This window comes from Ovis aries, chromosome 10, assembly GCF_016772045.2.
Source record: "Ovis aries strain OAR_USU_Benz2616 breed Rambouillet chromosome 10, ARS-UI_Ramb_v3.0, whole genome shotgun sequence".
NCBI classification, from domain to species: domain Eukaryota; kingdom Metazoa; phylum Chordata; class Mammalia; order Artiodactyla; family Bovidae; genus Ovis; species Ovis aries.
Window position 1 is genome coordinate 25,870,100 of NC_056063.1, and position 17,661 is coordinate 25,887,760.

Consider the following 17,661-nt stretch of genomic DNA (forward strand, 5'->3'; position numbering starts at 1 on the left):
AACTGTTATCAGTGGCTCCCTCTTCCCAGATCCCCTCCCATTTCCTTATCATTCTCCCCATACCACTTCTTCCTCCTGGACACTGACTCACATGAAACAAGGTGAAAGGGAAGGTTTGAGAAGTGAATTCAGCATCCTTTGTGAGCTGTGAGCAACCCAGATCCTGCAGCCAGAAATTCAGTGGGTCACAAAAACTATGGCAAATATCTTGTCTGGTTGTCCTCTTGTGTTAATGGTTCCATCCTAAATTCAAAGACCCATGTGAGCTGCTTAAAAGTGCAGGGCCAGCAACAGCTGAGAAATTCACCAGGAATGCCCATGTCATGTTGGTTCCCCCATTTTCGGGTGTTCGCCCCACCTCCTTGCTCATTCAGACAGTGTGGCACTTGGACAACCTGGAGTGTCCCCCAGGCCTTTAACATGTAGCCTTCTTAGCTGTATTTGACAAGCGTGTCCCCTACGTGATTGCTACCTGTAGAAGAGCAGGGTTTATCTACTGAAGCAAGCTCTTCACTTTGTCAAAAACAGAAGCAACAGAACATTTCTTCTCTGTAGCCGCGTTGCAAGCTAAACGGTAGGGGAGTTGCCATCAGCTGAAAACACAGTTGCCTCCTCAGAAGGATTGCAGGGATGAAGTGGGGTGGCCCCAGAGAAGCTTAGACTATATTAATGACCCTAGAAAGTGGAGCACCTAGAAACATATCTCATAGTTCTGTTAAACCTGTGAAACTTTGTCTCTGAGCTTTAAGTCGTTTTTATCCTATTTAATCTCTCAATGAAATAACCAGACTTGCTATTTTCCCTGAAGCCGTGGAACAGTCAAAAAGCTATTGACAGACTATAAAAGTTGCCCTGTTGTGGGCAGTGTCTATTTTCTGTACTGATTATGAAAAGATGGGAAGAATGTATTTCATCCCTGTGTCCTGGGGTCTCTCATGCTGCTGATCTTCAAAGAGTACCCTGAACACCCACAGGCATAACTGATTCCCAGAAAATGAATTTCTGTGCAGCACTTAAGTTAATTTGTCCAGTGAATCTCCCTGATGGCACTCTTGGAATACTCTTAGCAGAAAAGTGTTGCTTGTATGGTATCAATGGGGAACTTTTACTAAGAGTTTTTGTTTCTTCAGGATAGGTACTTCCATGATACCCCTAAGAAGTCATTCATTCTAAAGCCTGCTGATGGTTAGAACAATATCTAAACCATTGTGGGAAAACCATTGGCTGCCGTGCTTCTATTTCCTTGGAAGGAAATAAGAGCTTTCTTAAGAACCTAGTCAACTTTTATTATCCCGGAGAAGGAAATGGCAACCCACTCCAGTATTCTTGCCTGGAGAATTTCATGGACAGAGGAGCCTGGTGGACTACAGTCCATGGGGTTGCAAAGAGTCGGACATGACTGAGTGACTAACACACACACAGAGCATTTATTATCTAGCAGCTTTTCTTTATGTTCTGATTTTTTGCGCTCTGAAATGCACATGTTTCTGTTACCTGTTCCTTCCCTGAAGCAGCTGAGTTTTGTCAACCTCTGTGATTGTCCCTGTTCCTTGAAGACAAACCCTCTAAATTAAATTCTTTCCCACTGAGACTTTGCTCAGAAGTAGATTTGAATCATTACTCTTGAGCATCATTAGTCCCTTCATAACCATGTAACTTCAGCTTGTCCTTTCTCATGACAGTCATTCTGCCTGATTACTTTCTTCTGCACCAGAGTCTGAATCTTTATTCCTGGTCTTCTAGTTAAGACTTTTTCCCCCTTGGTTTCTCTGTTGATTTTTTAAAAAATTTTTCTCCTTGAGATGACAGTGCAGACTCAAAGATGATTTTGTTTGGATAATTATCTTCTCAAATCTTTACTTTGCCTCAAGACATGAAAGAGAGGTGACCCCTAAGTACCATTTACCTCATGTTGACATAGGTTTGAGTGTCTTTTCTCAGGAAGAGACTTAGCTCATTATTCCTCAAATGCAGGAACTTCTTCCTGGTGAAAAATCTCTGTTCCCAGTTAAGCTTGGTGTGTACTCCACAGAACATTTACATGAGGGTAGATGACTTTCTGGACTTACCAGGTGGCTCAGCGGTAAAGAATCCACCTGCCAGCACCGGAGATGCAGGTTGGATCCCTGGGTGGGGAAGATGCCCTGGAGGAGGAAACGGCAACTCACTCCAGTACTCTTGCCTGAAGAATCCCATGGACAGAGGAGCCTGGTGGGCTGTGACCCATGGGGTTGCAGAGAGTTGGGAACGACTGAGCATGCACGCATGCGTGTGTATGACTTTGTGGAAACTTCTTTGGTACATGAGCCCTTCCCCCCACCAAGGACCTAGTTCTTCTGCTTTAAGCGACAGGTGGTGAGCTGGCCAGGACAGGCTCGCCTCACACGGTGCCCTTCGCCATTGTACCATGGATATTTCCCGCTAGAGCAGTGCACCTAAATCTCTTTCAGGGCCACCCAGGGTACTAATCAGAAATAGAAATTCCCAGATCCTCATCCTGAGTTACTGCACAAAACATCTGGGGAAGGGGTTTGGGAGGTTGTGTGTTCAGCAGTGACCCCCAAGTGATACAGTACAATACTGCCCCTCAGGAAGATGCTGGACTATGTCTGTTACTTAATTCCTTTCTTGAGTTACTGATTATCATTTATTACCATCTATGGCCTGTTTCTTAAGTTACCCTTTGAGTGTAAGAGTCATCATCTGAGGTGCTTGTTCAAGATGCGGATGCCTGGACTTTGAGATCAGAACCTCTAGGGCCTGGATCCAGGGAACCTGTGTTGTTGTTGTTGGTTTACATGCTCCCTTTGATCAGAATAGGGCACCCCTGGATAGTTCTAGAGTGGTTCTTCTCAAGCTTTAATGTGAGTCCAGATTTCCAAGAACACTGGAAAAACGCACCTTCTGGGTCAGTAGGTCTGGAGTGGGGCCTGAGATTCTACAAGCTCTCAGGCGATGTCGAGGCTGCTGGTCCATGGACCACATCAGCACAAGATGCTAGCTGCTGCTGCTAAGTTGCTTCAGTCGTGTCTGTGCGACCCCATAGATGGCAGGCTCCTCTGTCCCTGGGATTCTCCAGGCAAGAACACTGGAGCAGGTTGCCATTTCCTTCTCCAATGCATGAAAATGAGAGGTGAAAGTGAAGTCACTCAGTCGTGTCCAACTCCTAGCGACCCCGTGGACTGCAGCCCACCAGGCTCCTCCATCCATGGGATTTTCCAGGCAAGAGTACTGGAGTGGGATGCCATTGCCTTCTCCGCAAGATGCTAGAGAATGTCCCTAAACAAGATGGCCTAAACTCTCAGACAGCACAGAGCCCGTGACTCTGTTTTGATGGGAGGAGAGTAACCCCATCTAAGCTATGACTCGTCTTGATCTCATGAAGGCGGCACAGGACAGTTTAGAACAGAACCTCACCCGTTGTGAATGGCACATGCAGCATTATCAGCGTCATCACTGTGGGCTGCCCTGTGACTCTACACCTTTCCCTTTCTCAGGGAGCCCCATGGGGACCTCCTGACCCCTGAACCACTTGGGGCTGGGCTGGAGCCACTGGACCAAAGATGTACACTTATTTCTGCAGGAGTGGGATAAAGTCAGGCATAAAAGGAGCCTTACTCTACAGGACAGAGCTATGAAATTTTATGTCAATTCACCTTCCATGTTTTTTGTTTGTTTTTCTCTCAGAGAGATTTGTAATTCACTTTTTTCTTCCTTTTGGTCCTTAGGTAATTTGTCTGTTTCCTACCTATCTTTCAGATCATTTCCATCTTGTAACTAATGATAACCAGGTGGTTATGAGTTGTTAATAAATGTGAACTGCGGTTCTTCTTTCAAAGTCTACTTTCGGCTGAGCCTCAGGGCGACAGTTTGTTGTTTTTGAAAATTTGAGTTAGGACCAGATCTAAGTAGGATGGATACTTTTTGTTTTTTCAAGGCTCATTTATCCTGCTAATCTCTCTCCTCAGACTGTTAGTTAAATCTTTTGTTCCAAATGCCACATTGCACAATTACTACAAATGCTGAGCCTCTGTATTTTTTTTTTTAAGTGATTTTCTTTTCTGTGGACCAGAGTGGCAGAAAGTTTCTGGTCTGTGGACTGTTACTATCGGGATCACCTGGGGATTTTTTTTTTTTTCTTTTTAATGCTTCAGGTTCCATCTCCAGTGATTCTAATTCAGTTGGTCAAAAGAAGGACAAGAGTTCTGCATTTTTAGAGTGGGAAAGTCTGTCCTTTATCCTGAAGGGGGACCATGGGCCTTGGTAAACTCCTGGTCTCTCCTGCCTTCAGCACATGAAGCCACTACGTTGTGCAGACCAGTCAGCAGGTCTCAGAAGTACAGAAGTACGCTGGACAAAGAGCGTGTAAGCAGGGGTGACCTGCCCACTCCCCACACCAACCCCACCGAGAGCCCCCTCAAGCCTGGGGCTGGACCACCACACTGTATGTCAAGTCCTCCTCGTCCATGCATTATATTTCCTGTGTCCTGGTCCAAGCCACCGCCCTTCCTCACCTAGCTTAGCCCCAAGGTGATGGCAGGAGGAGAAAGGGACGACAGAGGATGAGAGGCTTGGATGGCATCACCGACTCAATGGGGGTGAGTCTGAGCAAGCTCCGGGAGTTGGTGAGGGACAGGGAGGCCTGGCGTGCTGCAGCCCATGGGGATGCAAAGAGTTGGACACGATTGAGCGACTGAACTGATCTTTCAGACTCGCAGGCCTGAACATTTCAACGCTTTTGTTTAAACTCCTCTGTAACTTTCTTACTTCAGTAAAATCCAGACGCCTCATTTACTCTTCCCAATCCTGACTCTCCCTGGCCCCTGCCTCCCTCTTTCCTGTAATCTACCAGTGGCTGGTTCCCTCCTGTGTTCAGAGCTCACCTTCAGTGTCCTCTACTCGCAGAGCCCTTCTCTGGCCCTGTACATACTGGCCCTGTCCCCCTGTAGAGGAACCACTCGCCTGCCACTCGCTGTCACTGTCACAGCGTCTTCTTTCCTTGACAGAGCGGTTAGAAAATCTGCTCTTGCTCTTGCTTTTGTGTTTTAAGGCCCATTTCATCTCCTACAGTATAAACTCCCACCGGAGCAGGTGCCCTGTCTCCTCATTCACTGCTTCATTCTGGCTCCTAAACAGCAGGAACTTGGTAAATATTTGCAAAATAGATGAATAGATGATCAGGGAAGGATGAGCGGAAGTGAGACAGCACAAGGGTGGAGCTGTTCCTCCTGCAGGGAAATTAGTGTTCTCTAAAGGCCAGAGGCAGGAAGACACTTAGTGTTTGTCAGAAACTGCAGTAGTGTGTACAGAGGAAGGAGGAGAGAGGAGCTGAGGTGAGCAGGGACCTTACAGGCTGTGCTCGGCATGTTCTCAAGGAGCAGCAATGAGTCCTAGAAGGGCTTTAGGCGGGGGAGTAACAGCAGAATCCTGACAAAAATTTTCAAGAAAGGTTTGTCCTAAAGTTGCATCACACACACTGTGGTAGGTTGAATGACCACCCAAGAATGGCAACTTATAAATGTTCCCTTTCTTCATGGTCCATTGTAAATGGACCATAAAGAAAGCTGAGCACCAAAGAATTGATGCTTTTGAACTGTGGTGTTGGAGGAGCCTCTTGAGAGTCCTTTGGACTGCAAGGAGATCCAACCAGTCCATCCTAAAGGAAATCAGCCCTGGATATTCATTGGAAGGACTGGTGCTGAAGCTGAAACTCCAATACTTTGGCCACTTGATGGGACGAGCTGACTCATTTGAAAAGACCCTGATGCTGGGAAAGATTGAAGGCAGGAGAAGAAGGGGACGAGAGAGGATGAGATGGCTGGATGGCATCACCGACTCAATGGACATGAGTTTGAGCAAGCTCGGGTAGTTGGTGACGGACAGGGAAGCCTGGCATGCTGCAATCCATGGGGTTGCAGAGTCGGACACCACTGAGCAACTGAACTGACTGACTGACTGAAATGTTCCCTCACTTAGAAAAAGCTTCTCTGCAGATATAATTAAGTGAAGGATCTTTAGATGAGGGGATTATCTTGGATCATCCAGGCGAACCTGAAATACCAGCCTAAGAAGGAGGCAAAAGGTTTTGACACAGACACACTGAGGGGAAGTACATGTGAAGATGTGGGCAGAGGTCTCCGTGATGCGGCCGTGAGCCAGGGAACACCTGGAGCCACCAGAAAGAGGAGGAAGCAAGGCCAGGGTTCTTTTCTAGAACCTTCGAAGGGATTGTGGTGGCTCTGTAGCACCTTGATTTCAGATTTTTTCCATTTTCCAAACTCTCAATTAAGAAGCCACGAGTGTTTCAGGGTCCCATGTCACCGTGTTCTCAGAGACAGCAAAGCAGTGCATGCTGATCTGATTTCAACAAACAGCTGGAAGACTCACAACATTGCCAGTCACGTTATCTTCACGCAGTGGATCCACAGATACCCGAAACTATGAGTCCATGTTGGCCAAATCTGCGGAATGTGCAGAATGCATTGTTTGGGGGCTTCCCAGGTGGCACTAGTGGTAAAGAACCCGCCTGCCAATGCAGGAGACATAAGAGACGCAGGTTTGATCCCTAGGTTGAGAAGATTCCCTAGAGGAGGGCGTGGTCATGTTGGCCCAATCTACGGAAAGAATGTGCAAAGTGCATTGTTTAGGCCCCCAGGCAGGTGGTTGGTGATGGCTTCATTAACACTCTCAAAGAACTGAAGAATTTATTGAAGACCATTGGGAACATCTCCAGTGGAGAGATCCAGAAGTGGTTCTCAACCAGGGGCTGTGGCAACGTGTGGAGACATGTTCTGGTCGTCACAACTAGGGAGATGCTACTAGCATCTAGTGGGTAGACAGCAGGGAGTCCACTAGCGCCTGGCACTGAACAGCTCAGCTGATATGGGAAAAAGGAAAGACCCAGATTCGCATCAGGAAGGAAAGATCTGGTGCAGCAAGGCACACAGCAGCCTTTCCTGTCGAGTACTCGGAAGCCTTCCTCTTCTTCTCTTTTCCCCAGGGCTGAACTTGACGATGGTGCGATGAGCGGGCTGGACTACGCGGAGAACACTCAGGGGTGACAGACAGGACCGCAGGAGCCTGGGCTACCCGCAGTCTCCTAGAGCACCAGATACACTCAGCTGTTACGCGGGGAAAAGTGCTTTTTATTTGACTCTCAGGAGAAAAAAAGTATTTGGGGAAGAGAATTGCTCACACAGTTAAAACAGTAGATGAGTGGTGACTCCCGAGATGTCAGGACAGAGCATGCCAGCACAAGAAAGCCTCCTCCAGATGTTATGGAAGGGTCAGCACCCAGCCAGCAAGTGCTCCCGAGCCGATTCCTGTTAGTTTCACAGCCAGCAGCCACACAACATCACGCAGGAACACGTGTGTGCCACCTGCCATTCTGAGCTGGGGGTCCTGAGGGTTGTGGTGGGCCAGTCTAGGTGCTGGGTTTAGACACGCAGAGATATATTTTTAGAAGGTGCTTTAAAAAATCTCAGTTTCTGGGACTTTATTCTCCAGTGAAGCCACTCCAGCCGGCGCCTTTGCTTCCAGTCCAATCTGCTACAGATTTTATTTTTTTAAAACATCGATGGTTTAGGGTGTTTCTGTCTCCACTGCTTTTATGCCAAGACCTGCTGCATTCGGAGCTTGGGAACGCTGGTTCCAAACCCCACCGTCAGTAGGAACGGGGGTTTTCACTGCGGTGTCAGAACTGACTCTGAACCTAAGTGGTGCAGAAAAAAGAGAATGGGCCTCAGTTCTCAGAGCCTTCATCCCCACCGGGGAAACGCAGCAGACCAGCCCTTCTTGCAGGAGCCTACTTTTGTGGAAGTTTTTGCTTGTTTGTTTTTTGCCTTGGTGTGAGGCTTTCAGGATCTTAGTTCCCCTACCGGGGACTGAACCTAAACTCTGTGGAGTCCTAACCACTGGGCCACCAGGGAGTTCCTAGGAGCCAACTAAAAGACTGCCCTGAAGTGTAAAAATCATTATTTTTCCATAGGAAGTAAACTTGAGCTCTCAGTCACACCAGGAATGGTCTTCCAGCTCATCCACACTGAAAGCTGGAGGCTAAGCAGGATGATCAGAGCTTCAACAGCCAGAAGGCTGAGCCAGAAGGTGGTAAATACCCCAGGCACTGGAGGTACACCAGAAAGACGCTGGCCAGCCCCTCACCAAGACAGGAGGGAAGGATATTCATGAATTGAGGACAGCTTTGAATGGGTAACCATTTATAACCATGGTATTCGCAGATGGGTCATTCCAACCCAGAGCATCTGAACATGTAAGACGTACTTTTGTTGGACAGTTAGACGCCAGAATTGGAGGTTTTCTCTTTTGGTCACTGAACTTGCGCTGTATTTGTCAAAAGTCTCTAGAACTAAATGGGCTCCCTGACTCTCTGGCACGTAGCCATGAAGAGGAAGTAAAAGAAAGTGAAAGTCACTCAGTCCTGTCCGACTCTTTGTGACCCCATGGCCTGTATAGAATACTGGAGTGGGTAGCCGTTCCCTTCTCCAGGGGATCTTCCTGACCCAGGAATCGAAGCGGGGTCTCCTGCGTTGCAGGTGGGTTCTTTACCACCTGAGCTATACGGTTCCGCTTGGAAGCTTTGTACCTTTGCCAAGTTAGTGGGGAGCCTGTCTTTGCTATCAGGATGGGCAAGAACGCACAGAGCATCTACTGCTGGTCTGCTGGTAACAGATGCTTCTAGATGAACGTGCCCATCTCATGAGTAGCTCAGGACAACTGAATTTAGAGTAGTGATCACTGGGAGGTCTCTGCCTGACAGTGATTTTATTCTGCTGGCTTTACAAAGAGATTAGAGGAGTAAAGAAATTTCTTGTTTAGAGGATATTCTCTAGCCAGCTTGCAGCGTGTCCCTAAGGCTGCTTAGGCATTGAGGAGACATCACCTTGTCCTTCAAGGTTTTCCGAAAGATACTATCAGGCTCTGTTGAATGCATGAGCGTCTCAGCTGTGTGAGCTCAGGTGAGCTGCCGATGCCGGTGGTGGAGTTCTGGAATTGTTCCTGCTCTCCGGCACCTTTCATTACACATCAGCCTACACTTCCCAACTATTTCTGAGTTGGGGAGAACCTGCTCTAATGGGGCGGCGGGGTGGGGGGGGGGGCGCCGTTCTCATGCCACTGGGAACGGGGCCGAAGGGTGTATCCTTCTCCAGTTTCCTCCCTCTGCGTTCACATCCTGGCTGTCTAAATCTGGCCATCACAGAGCACCTGTTTCATGAGTTGGGGTCCAGGGTGAAGGTGGGAAACGTCCTCACTTCTCTTTTACCAGATTATGAGAACATCTGTAAAGCTAACATTAGTACAGACCATATGGAGAATGGTAGTCTCCCCCTCGCAGAGCTATGATTATAGGGACTTTCTGAAGCAGAGATTTAATCAGACTGCTTGCTTATTTGCTTGCTATGGGAGGTCCAGCCATAGAGACCCAGTTAATGTATTTCATCTGATTTTCTGTACTTGGGTAAGGTGTGACCATCAGTGGCAAGAGAAATTACTGTCCTGAAGCTTCTTTCAATTGGCTTACTACCTACAGCCCTTCAATCTCATCTTCCTCAAGAAGTGTCCCCACAGCCAAAGGAAGTGCATCCCTCTTAAGAGGAAGATGCCAAAAATATCAGAATAAAGTGATTGACTCCAAAGGCAAATGACTCCAGCAGAGAGGGGAGGGTGCTCTTTGCTTCCTTGCCAGACACTGTGAAATGGCCTTCGTGAGAACAAATAAGGTTTTGTACTTTACTGGCCATGTAGATTACATTAGTCACAAGCTTTCTAAATTGTGCTTTTAAGCTGACAGAAATTTTGGCATTCTCTCCAAAGTAATGAAGCATTTGTCCTTCTCCACGGCATCTTTCACCATCATAAAATACCATTTCCATTTAAAGTAATTAAAATCTAAACTGTACTGGGAAAGATGATTGGAGTCCTTTGTAATTTTTTTTTTTTCCTCTAATTTATGGCTATGCTGCAGGTGTCTTCACTTGCTTTTATTTTGACCCTGGGTGGTGGCAGGGGCGAAGGGTGCAGTTATTGTTGCGTGTCTGTTTTCTGTTATTCAACCCTAGCCTTTCAGGACTATGCTAATCTCCCTGTATGACTCATGAAGCTTCAGTCTTATCCTGAAGGCAAGTGGCATGAGATGTGTAATTATCTTTCAGACTCCATGATCTCCCAAACGATTATTTCCTATAATTCCATTTTTGAAAGAGAGTTCCTTGTTTCTTTTTTTTCTGATGCAGTAAGCGTTCTGATAGACTCACTTGATAAGACTTGACCGACTTGATAATTTGAATTTAGTATTTAAATTTTAATTTACTGATTATGAGAATGGGTTGCTTACGTTCCCTCGCATTATCCACTACCACCCACTTGTCTATCTGCCCCGCCCATGGTCACTGATAATTGCCAGTCTTTACTCACAATGGAACAGGCCACCGCACCAGATCCTGGGGATGTGAGGATCTGAGAGGCTGGGATTCCATTGTAGACCATTTAGCCCCTGAGAGTTTCATTTGCCTTATCTGTAAAATAGGTTGGATCATTCTAGCAAATAATAGTTAAGAGTTCACACAGGCGGTAACAAGATGAGTAACAATGTGGGCCAGTATTTATTGAGCAACTATTATGCGCTTTTAAATATTCCAGGACTAGGTGGTACCCAGTTCAGTCAGTAGAGAATCTGCCTGCAGTGCAGGAGACCTGGGTTCGATCCCTAGGTCGGAAAGATCCCCTGGAGAAGGAAATGGCAACCCACCCTAGTATTCTTGCCTGGAGAATCCCATGGACAGAGGAGCCTGGTGGGCTACAGTCCATGGGTTTGCGGGAGTTGGATACAGCTTAGCGACTAAACCACCACCAAGGGCGTTGGGGATGGGGAGGCAAATGGATAAATGAATCCTTTTGATGGATTAATAATATGGTAAAAAATGAGTTCAAGAGGAGCCATAGGCGCTGTAGAAGCACGGCATGAGTCCACAAGGTTTTTCCAGTACTCCGAAAATCAAACAGAACGCCTACATTAGCTCTGGTAAGACTAAGCCGCCTGACAAAAATACCCAATTTCTTTCTGGTGGCTGGAAACATGTCAACTTAGTGTGGTAACAGTGGTTCTATTATGCTGCTCCAGAACCCTAGCTGGTAGGTGGAGCCCAGAACTAGCAATTTCTGGCACCTGTGGCAAACAGCATGCGACAGACCCCAAAATCAACTTTTTAATTCACTTTGCGGCTCACAGATGGGTGTTATTACCAGTGTGCGCCATCTGGTAGCTTTCTATTTTAACCATTCATCCCTGCTAACTAGACGCCGGGCTTTTTTAAATTATTATTTTAAATTCATGTGACCTCTAAATGTTCACGACCTAGGAAAAAAAATCCTAGTTAACCGGCCCTCCTTGTAGTCCTGGTTTTGATTTACAGTGAGAAATGTATTATTATTTTGTGCAATTTGTTTCATAAGCCAACATTTTTCAAATATGAGGCCCACAAAAGAAAAACTAGCCCTCACTGGTTAAAAGATTCTTACCAGGTGGTCGGTGTTTCTGGTTCCAAAATCACGTGTGTTCTCCACCAGGCCTGAAGAGCTCATCGCCTGGCATGGAGCGAACACTTGGGTAAAAATGTCACTGGAAGCATGCCAGTGGACAGGCAGCATTATATCTGTCCGATCTTGTTCCTAATGTACTTCTGAGAGGCCAGACCTATGTCTGTAGGCTGGGACAGACTCCAGGAGGTGTTGTCAGTGGTGTGGACAGAGCCTTGGGCCAAGTGGATGTCCTTGTCACATGGTGGAAAGATCTGTTTTGTGAATTATGTGGCTTTCCATGGTGGCTCAGACAGTAAAGAATCTGCCCGCAGTGGAGACCCAGGTTCGATTCCTGAGTCGGGAAGATCCCCGGGAAGGGAGGGCATGGCAACCTACTCTGTTATTCTTGCCTGGAAAATCCCAAGGACAGAGAGCCTAGTGGGTTACAGTCCATGGTGTTGCAAAGGGTTGACACAACTGAGTGACTGACACTTTACTCTCTTAAAGAATCATAGTGTATGCATTTTTCTTAAGTGTCTCTGTGTGTGCATATATATATATATATATATATATATATCTTTTTTTTTTTTTTTTGCCGCACTGGGTCTTAGTTGCAACATGTGGGATTTAGTTCCCTGACCAGGAGTGAGCCTGGGTCCCCTGCATCGGGAGTGGGAAGTCTTAGCCACTGAACCATGAGGGAAGTCCCCTGTTTTGTGAATTAAAACCTCGAGGCACACTCTCAGTCATTATTAATATGGTGGTTCTGATTGTATCTTCTGATATTGTTTCTTGCTTGTGTCTACCTTTTAATTTGTGCTGATATGTTTTATGCACTCTTGTCGATCTTTAAGAAATGGGAATCTCCTGCAGGGCCACCTGGCCAGGCCAGAGCAACCACTGGGGGTGGTGGTTCAGGGCAGGTGGTTCTGGAACCAAATCCCCGTGAATACAGACAGACAACTGCATTTAGCTCGATGTCTAAGATGTCCACTGTGCCCTTTCTGGTCTTCGTCTTGGTTCTGCTGTCATAGACATGCACTGAGCTGGCAGGAATCACGTGTGACCGAGGAGGGCTGTATATTTCTGATTCCAAGTTTATCGTACATTTCGAATGGTACGCGCCGTGCCCCTCTACTGACATGCGGCCTTTCTTCTTTCCCCAGAATGTCGAGTGGTGAAGTCCACTTCCTACACCAAAATAGCTTCATCATCCCGCAGGAGCACCACCAAGAGCCCAGGGCCTTCCCGGCGCAGCAAATCTCCGGCATCCACCAGCTCAGGTAAGGCCGCGGAGGAGCCCGGAGTGACTGCTTTGTTTGTGACGCATGCTGAGCAGAAGGTGTGTGAAAGCCCAGAGCGTGAGGTTTCCACGGAGTGCAGATTCCGGTTTATAATTTTAGAACATGGTAAGCTGGGGGAACAGCTTTGCCAGAGTCTAGCATGTTGGCTGTAAGAAAAAACATCGGGTTCAGGAAAACTTAATGAAAGATTCGGAAAACCCAGACTTGCCCACAAAATAGGAGGACGCTCCTGACTTGCATCATTTCTGCTCAAAAAAAAAAAAAGAAGTATTTTTTAGGCTCAGGGCCCCCGACTCCAGAAACCTCCATTAAAGCTTCTGTTCCACTTGTGACTGGCTGGTGAGGAGGCTGCTGTTTGTGTCGCGGAGTCTTGATCAGCACACTCTCGCTGTGGCCCCAGCACAGCCCTGGGGCCACAGGAACTGCAGTGACTCCGGGCCTGGCTCCTGTCTGTCCTGGGCTCTAGTGCGGCGCTGGAGCAGGATGTGGACTCATAGGATGAGTGCCTCAGCTCTGCCCTGTCCTTCTTGGGCCTTAAACTGACACAAACTAGTTTGTCTGTCTGTGTCTTAGGTAGAAGATCTATTTCACGGTGGTAGGTGATTATTTACTAAGTGCTCTAAACTGTTGAATGTGAATTATTAAATGATACATCCATCAGAGTGATCATCATCTGATTTCACAAAGGCAGGCAGGGAAGCTCTTATAAATAGAGACCGAGACCTTTAGGGTCTACACGGAGGCCTTCTTACACTCAGCAGTGTGGTCCCAGAGGGATGTGAGAAGATCTCTAGGCGGGGGCTATAGGACCTCCCTCAGGCACGACTGCCCAGTGTGAGTTACAGCCTCCCTGTTTAAAAGTGGAGACGCTGTAATCTTTTTTTTTTTTCCTAATTAAAACGGAAACTTCTGAAATGAGTCTTAGAAGAAGGGACTGTTAGTTGGCTGGAGCGGGACCATGTGGTCCACCTTGGTTCTCTGAGAGGTGCTTTTCCCTGGGGGCTTTGCTGCATGCCACAGTCCATAGGGTTGCAAAGAGTCAGATACGACTGAAGCGACTTTGCATGCGCGCACGCACACTCTTCCCTAGCAGGTCCTGCAAGACCTGCTTCTCACTTTGTCCCCTCCCCACAGCATGGCTACAGCATCTCACAACACTGGCCCTTGAGGTGGGCTGAGTGTGCCTCACCTATTTTCTGATGGACTCGGAGCTCCTCCCTTATTGTGTCGTTAAGCTCGCCTAGACTGGACGGAACACTGATGTCAGACTTTGTTAAAGAGTAAGGTGATGAGCTGGCTTAAAGCTCAACATTCAAAAAGCTAAGATCATGGCATCTGGTCCCATCACTTCATGGGAAATAGATGGGGAAACAGTGGCTGACTTTATTTTGGGGGCTCCAAAATCACTGCAGATGGTGACTGCAGCCATGAAATTAAAAGACGCTTACTCCTTGGAAGGAAAGTTATGACCAACCTAGATAGCATATTCAAAAGCAGAGACATTACTTTGTCAACAAAGGTCTGTCTAGTCAAGGCTATGGTTTTTCCAGTAGTCATGTATGGATGTGAGAGTTGGACTGTGAAGAAAGCTGATGCTGAAGAATGGATGCTTTTGAACTGTGGTGTCAGAGAAGACTCTTGAGAGTCCCTTGGACTGCAAGGAGATCCAACCAGTCCATTCTAAAGGAGACCAGTTCTGGGTGTTCATTGGAAGGACTGGTGCTAAAGCTGAAACTCCAATACTTTGTCCACCTCATGCAAAGAGTTGACTCATTGAAAAAGACTCTGATGCTGGGGGGGATTGGGGGCAGGAGGAGAAGGGGACGACAGAGGATGAGATAGCTGGATGGCATCAGTGACTTGATGGACCTGAGTTTGAATGAGCTCCGGGAGTTGGTGATGGACAGGGAGGCCTGCCGTGCTGCAGTTCATGGGGTCGCAAAGAGTTGGACACGACTGAGTGACTGAACTGAACTGAACTGAAGGTGATTAGACTCAAAAGTTTAAAGTTCATGAGAGTCATTTGGGAATTTGGTATAGAGTGTGCCATTCTTATCCCCAAACTCTCTAGATTCTGACAAAGACAAAACAGGCAGTTCTGATCGGGTGATCCCGGTCCCAGATTTAGGAGGAGAGACAGGTAAGGAAGTGGTTTCCAGAGTGTGGTTCCTGCTGCATCACCATCCCCTGAACTGGGGCCCAGCAGTCTGGGTTCTCACAAGCCTTCCAGGTTATTCTGATGTTCACCTAAGTTTAAGAACCCCTGGATTGTGGGTAACATAAGGAGAGATAAATATGGGGAGTCACTGACTCTGGACCGTCAAGGGTGGAAGACAAGGCCTGCTCGTCTTCATCTGTTGGCATAACAGAGACGACTTCCTTCCTACCACCCTGTTTGCCTCCGGGCAGCGGTGTCCGTCTTTAGCCCTTGTAACCCTGCGCTGTGGCGTGTAGCAGTGCGCAGAGGAGAGTGGCCAGTGCCAGTCTCCTTTTCTGCCTCCTCATAATGACCTGCTTTCAGAGAGCCAGTCCCCAGGGAGAAGAGAGTTTATGTCTGAAGATCACCTCTTCTCTGGAAATTGATACTGGAGAAAGGCTCTCCCTTCCGGGGAGATGCCACCTACCTGCAGATATAGACTGTAAGAATGGTGGGATGATGACAGAAAAGCTGCTGGTTAAAGCTCCCCTCGGGAATGGGAGCTTGTTATTAGTCAACCAACAGGTTACAGTGGAGCCCTTTGGAGGATGATCAGTCTTGACCAAAGAGCAGTCCTCATTTTTTCCAATCAGACCCACCTGGGCTGTAGGATGAAGTCCCACAGAGCAGGAAGGAAGAGGAGGTGATGGGCCTAGCCAGCCTATTTTCCCTAAAATCGTGGCTATTTAGTACAATTGTGAAAAGCTGTAGAGAAACAGGCCTCACATTAGTTGGAATGTTAATCAATACCACTAAAAAAAAGTCTATATTGAAAAACAATATTTGTGCCCTATCCAACCCACTGTGATACTGCACAGCTTTACTTAATCTTTCCTCTCTCCTTCCTCTTAGTATACAGCATGGGGTATGGGACTTCCCTGGTGGTTCAGTGATTAAGACTCTGTGCCTCTAATTGCAGGAGTCTTGGGTTCAATCCCTGGTTAGCAAACTAAGATCCCACATGTAGTGGGGCAAGACCAAAAAATCAAAAATTCAAAAAGTACTTAAAAAATATCAGGTTTGGTTGAGGGGGAAGTATCTAATAATGAGAATGAGAGATTAGCCGAAATCTTACGTCTCTTAATATCATAGATACTTTAAGGGAATCAATGTGCACTTATTGCTATTAACTTTTTGTTATTACCTTTGGGGGTGGTGTTTTTAAGAGCTGTAGGCAGTTAGAAGCTCTTTGGTTTGGGCAGGAATTTCTCTTCTCTCTGCTTCTTGTCTCCATAGGTCATAGAAGGTAGTGGGCAGGTCAGATTCTTGTGCGCGTGTCCAAGGACCGGCTCCTGACACCCGGAGCAGTTATCATCCGCAGCTCAGGTTTCCACTGCAGATGCAGAGGTGTCTTCATGCTTCTGTCTGTCTAATCGTGGCAGCCAGGACTGAACAGGGGCCTCCCATTGGTAATATAGGGACAAAAGAAAAAAAAAGGAAGAGAGAATTTTTGCAACTCAGAAAAAAATAAGCTTGTAAATAATGAAGAGCCTACTTTATTTCAAAAAAGGAATCTAAAATTTCAGTTAAGAAAAAAAAAAAGAGCCATCACTCTAATCTTAAAAAGATAATTATGAATACAGGAAATTGTTTCACTTTGGAATTAACTGGTCACAGAGTCACTATTCAGCATCTCTTAAGATTATATAAATCTTATAAATGTATTTAATTTTAATCTTATAAATAAAGATGACTATATCATTTACCAAAAGTAATTCTGGAAACTCAAAAACGGAGATAGGCAAATGTATTAGATGTATTTGAATTTGTCACTGCCAACGTTTGGAACCATTCTCTTTAGAAGTTTAAAATGCATAGGATACATTACCTCAAAATCAATAGGTTGCTTCGAACAAGCATTTCTATTTTCTGCTGTTTCTCTGAATCCCTTTTCCACCAGTTAAAACCTGGTTGATTTGACCAGAAATCACCTGGAATATGTGATAGGTACACCATGCCAGGTAATTATCATTTCTATTCAGAAAGTATAATCCAGTCCATCCTAAAATCAATGTATTCTTAAAAAATTAACACTTTATTCAAGGTATCTTTAAACTTCTAGGTCAAAAGTAAAGAAGAACTCATCATGTTTTAATATAAGCCTTTTATGCATATAGTTTTCAACTCCCTGCTTTTTGATTTAGAAGATATGCCATATAATCATTTCCTGGTTATATAAGAGCTTACAATATGTGATGACTGTCTCTTGATTCTGACTTGCTACCAAATCTTGCCACCTTCCTCTGGATGATTCTTATTTGAGAGGGTTTATAGAGCAGCAACACCCAGACGCACATGCATGGATTGCCTCAAGGACCCCTTTTCCCAGGACCTAAGCCCAGGGTTTAGAAAGTTCAGAGGTGTCTCCATGTCTTTTGAGGGCAGGTGTCCTTACTGGATGTCAAGGGATTGGCTGCCTTGGTCCTCTCCACTGAACTAGCCTGAGACTCCTGCCTCTACTCAAGTTTGTCTCTTGAAAACGTGGAAGGGAGCAGTGAATTATCTCTGTATTGATTGCATCTGAACTTCCTTAAAACAGCCTGTATAGCATTTTTCATAAATTATAGGACTGGAATGTGAATAACTTCCCTTTCATACTCCTGGAACATTGATGCCCCCCACAGC

General features: G+C 46.3%; 1 protein-coding gene across 4 annotated transcripts in view; it reads left to right on the forward strand.

Annotated features, from left to right (window-relative positions):
• Positions 1-17,661, forward strand: part of DCLK1 (doublecortin like kinase 1) — a 350,076-nt gene that overhangs the window by 235,361 nt on the left and 97,054 nt on the right. For all 4 annotated transcript variants that reach the window (XM_012184574.4, XM_042255148.2, XM_012184573.4 and 1 more), the window contains exon 5: positions 12,702-12,818. In XM_012184574.4, coding sequence (XP_012039964.1) covers positions 12,702-12,818 — 117 coding nt within the window. The remainder of the gene's footprint in view (positions 1-12,701; positions 12,819-17,661) is intronic.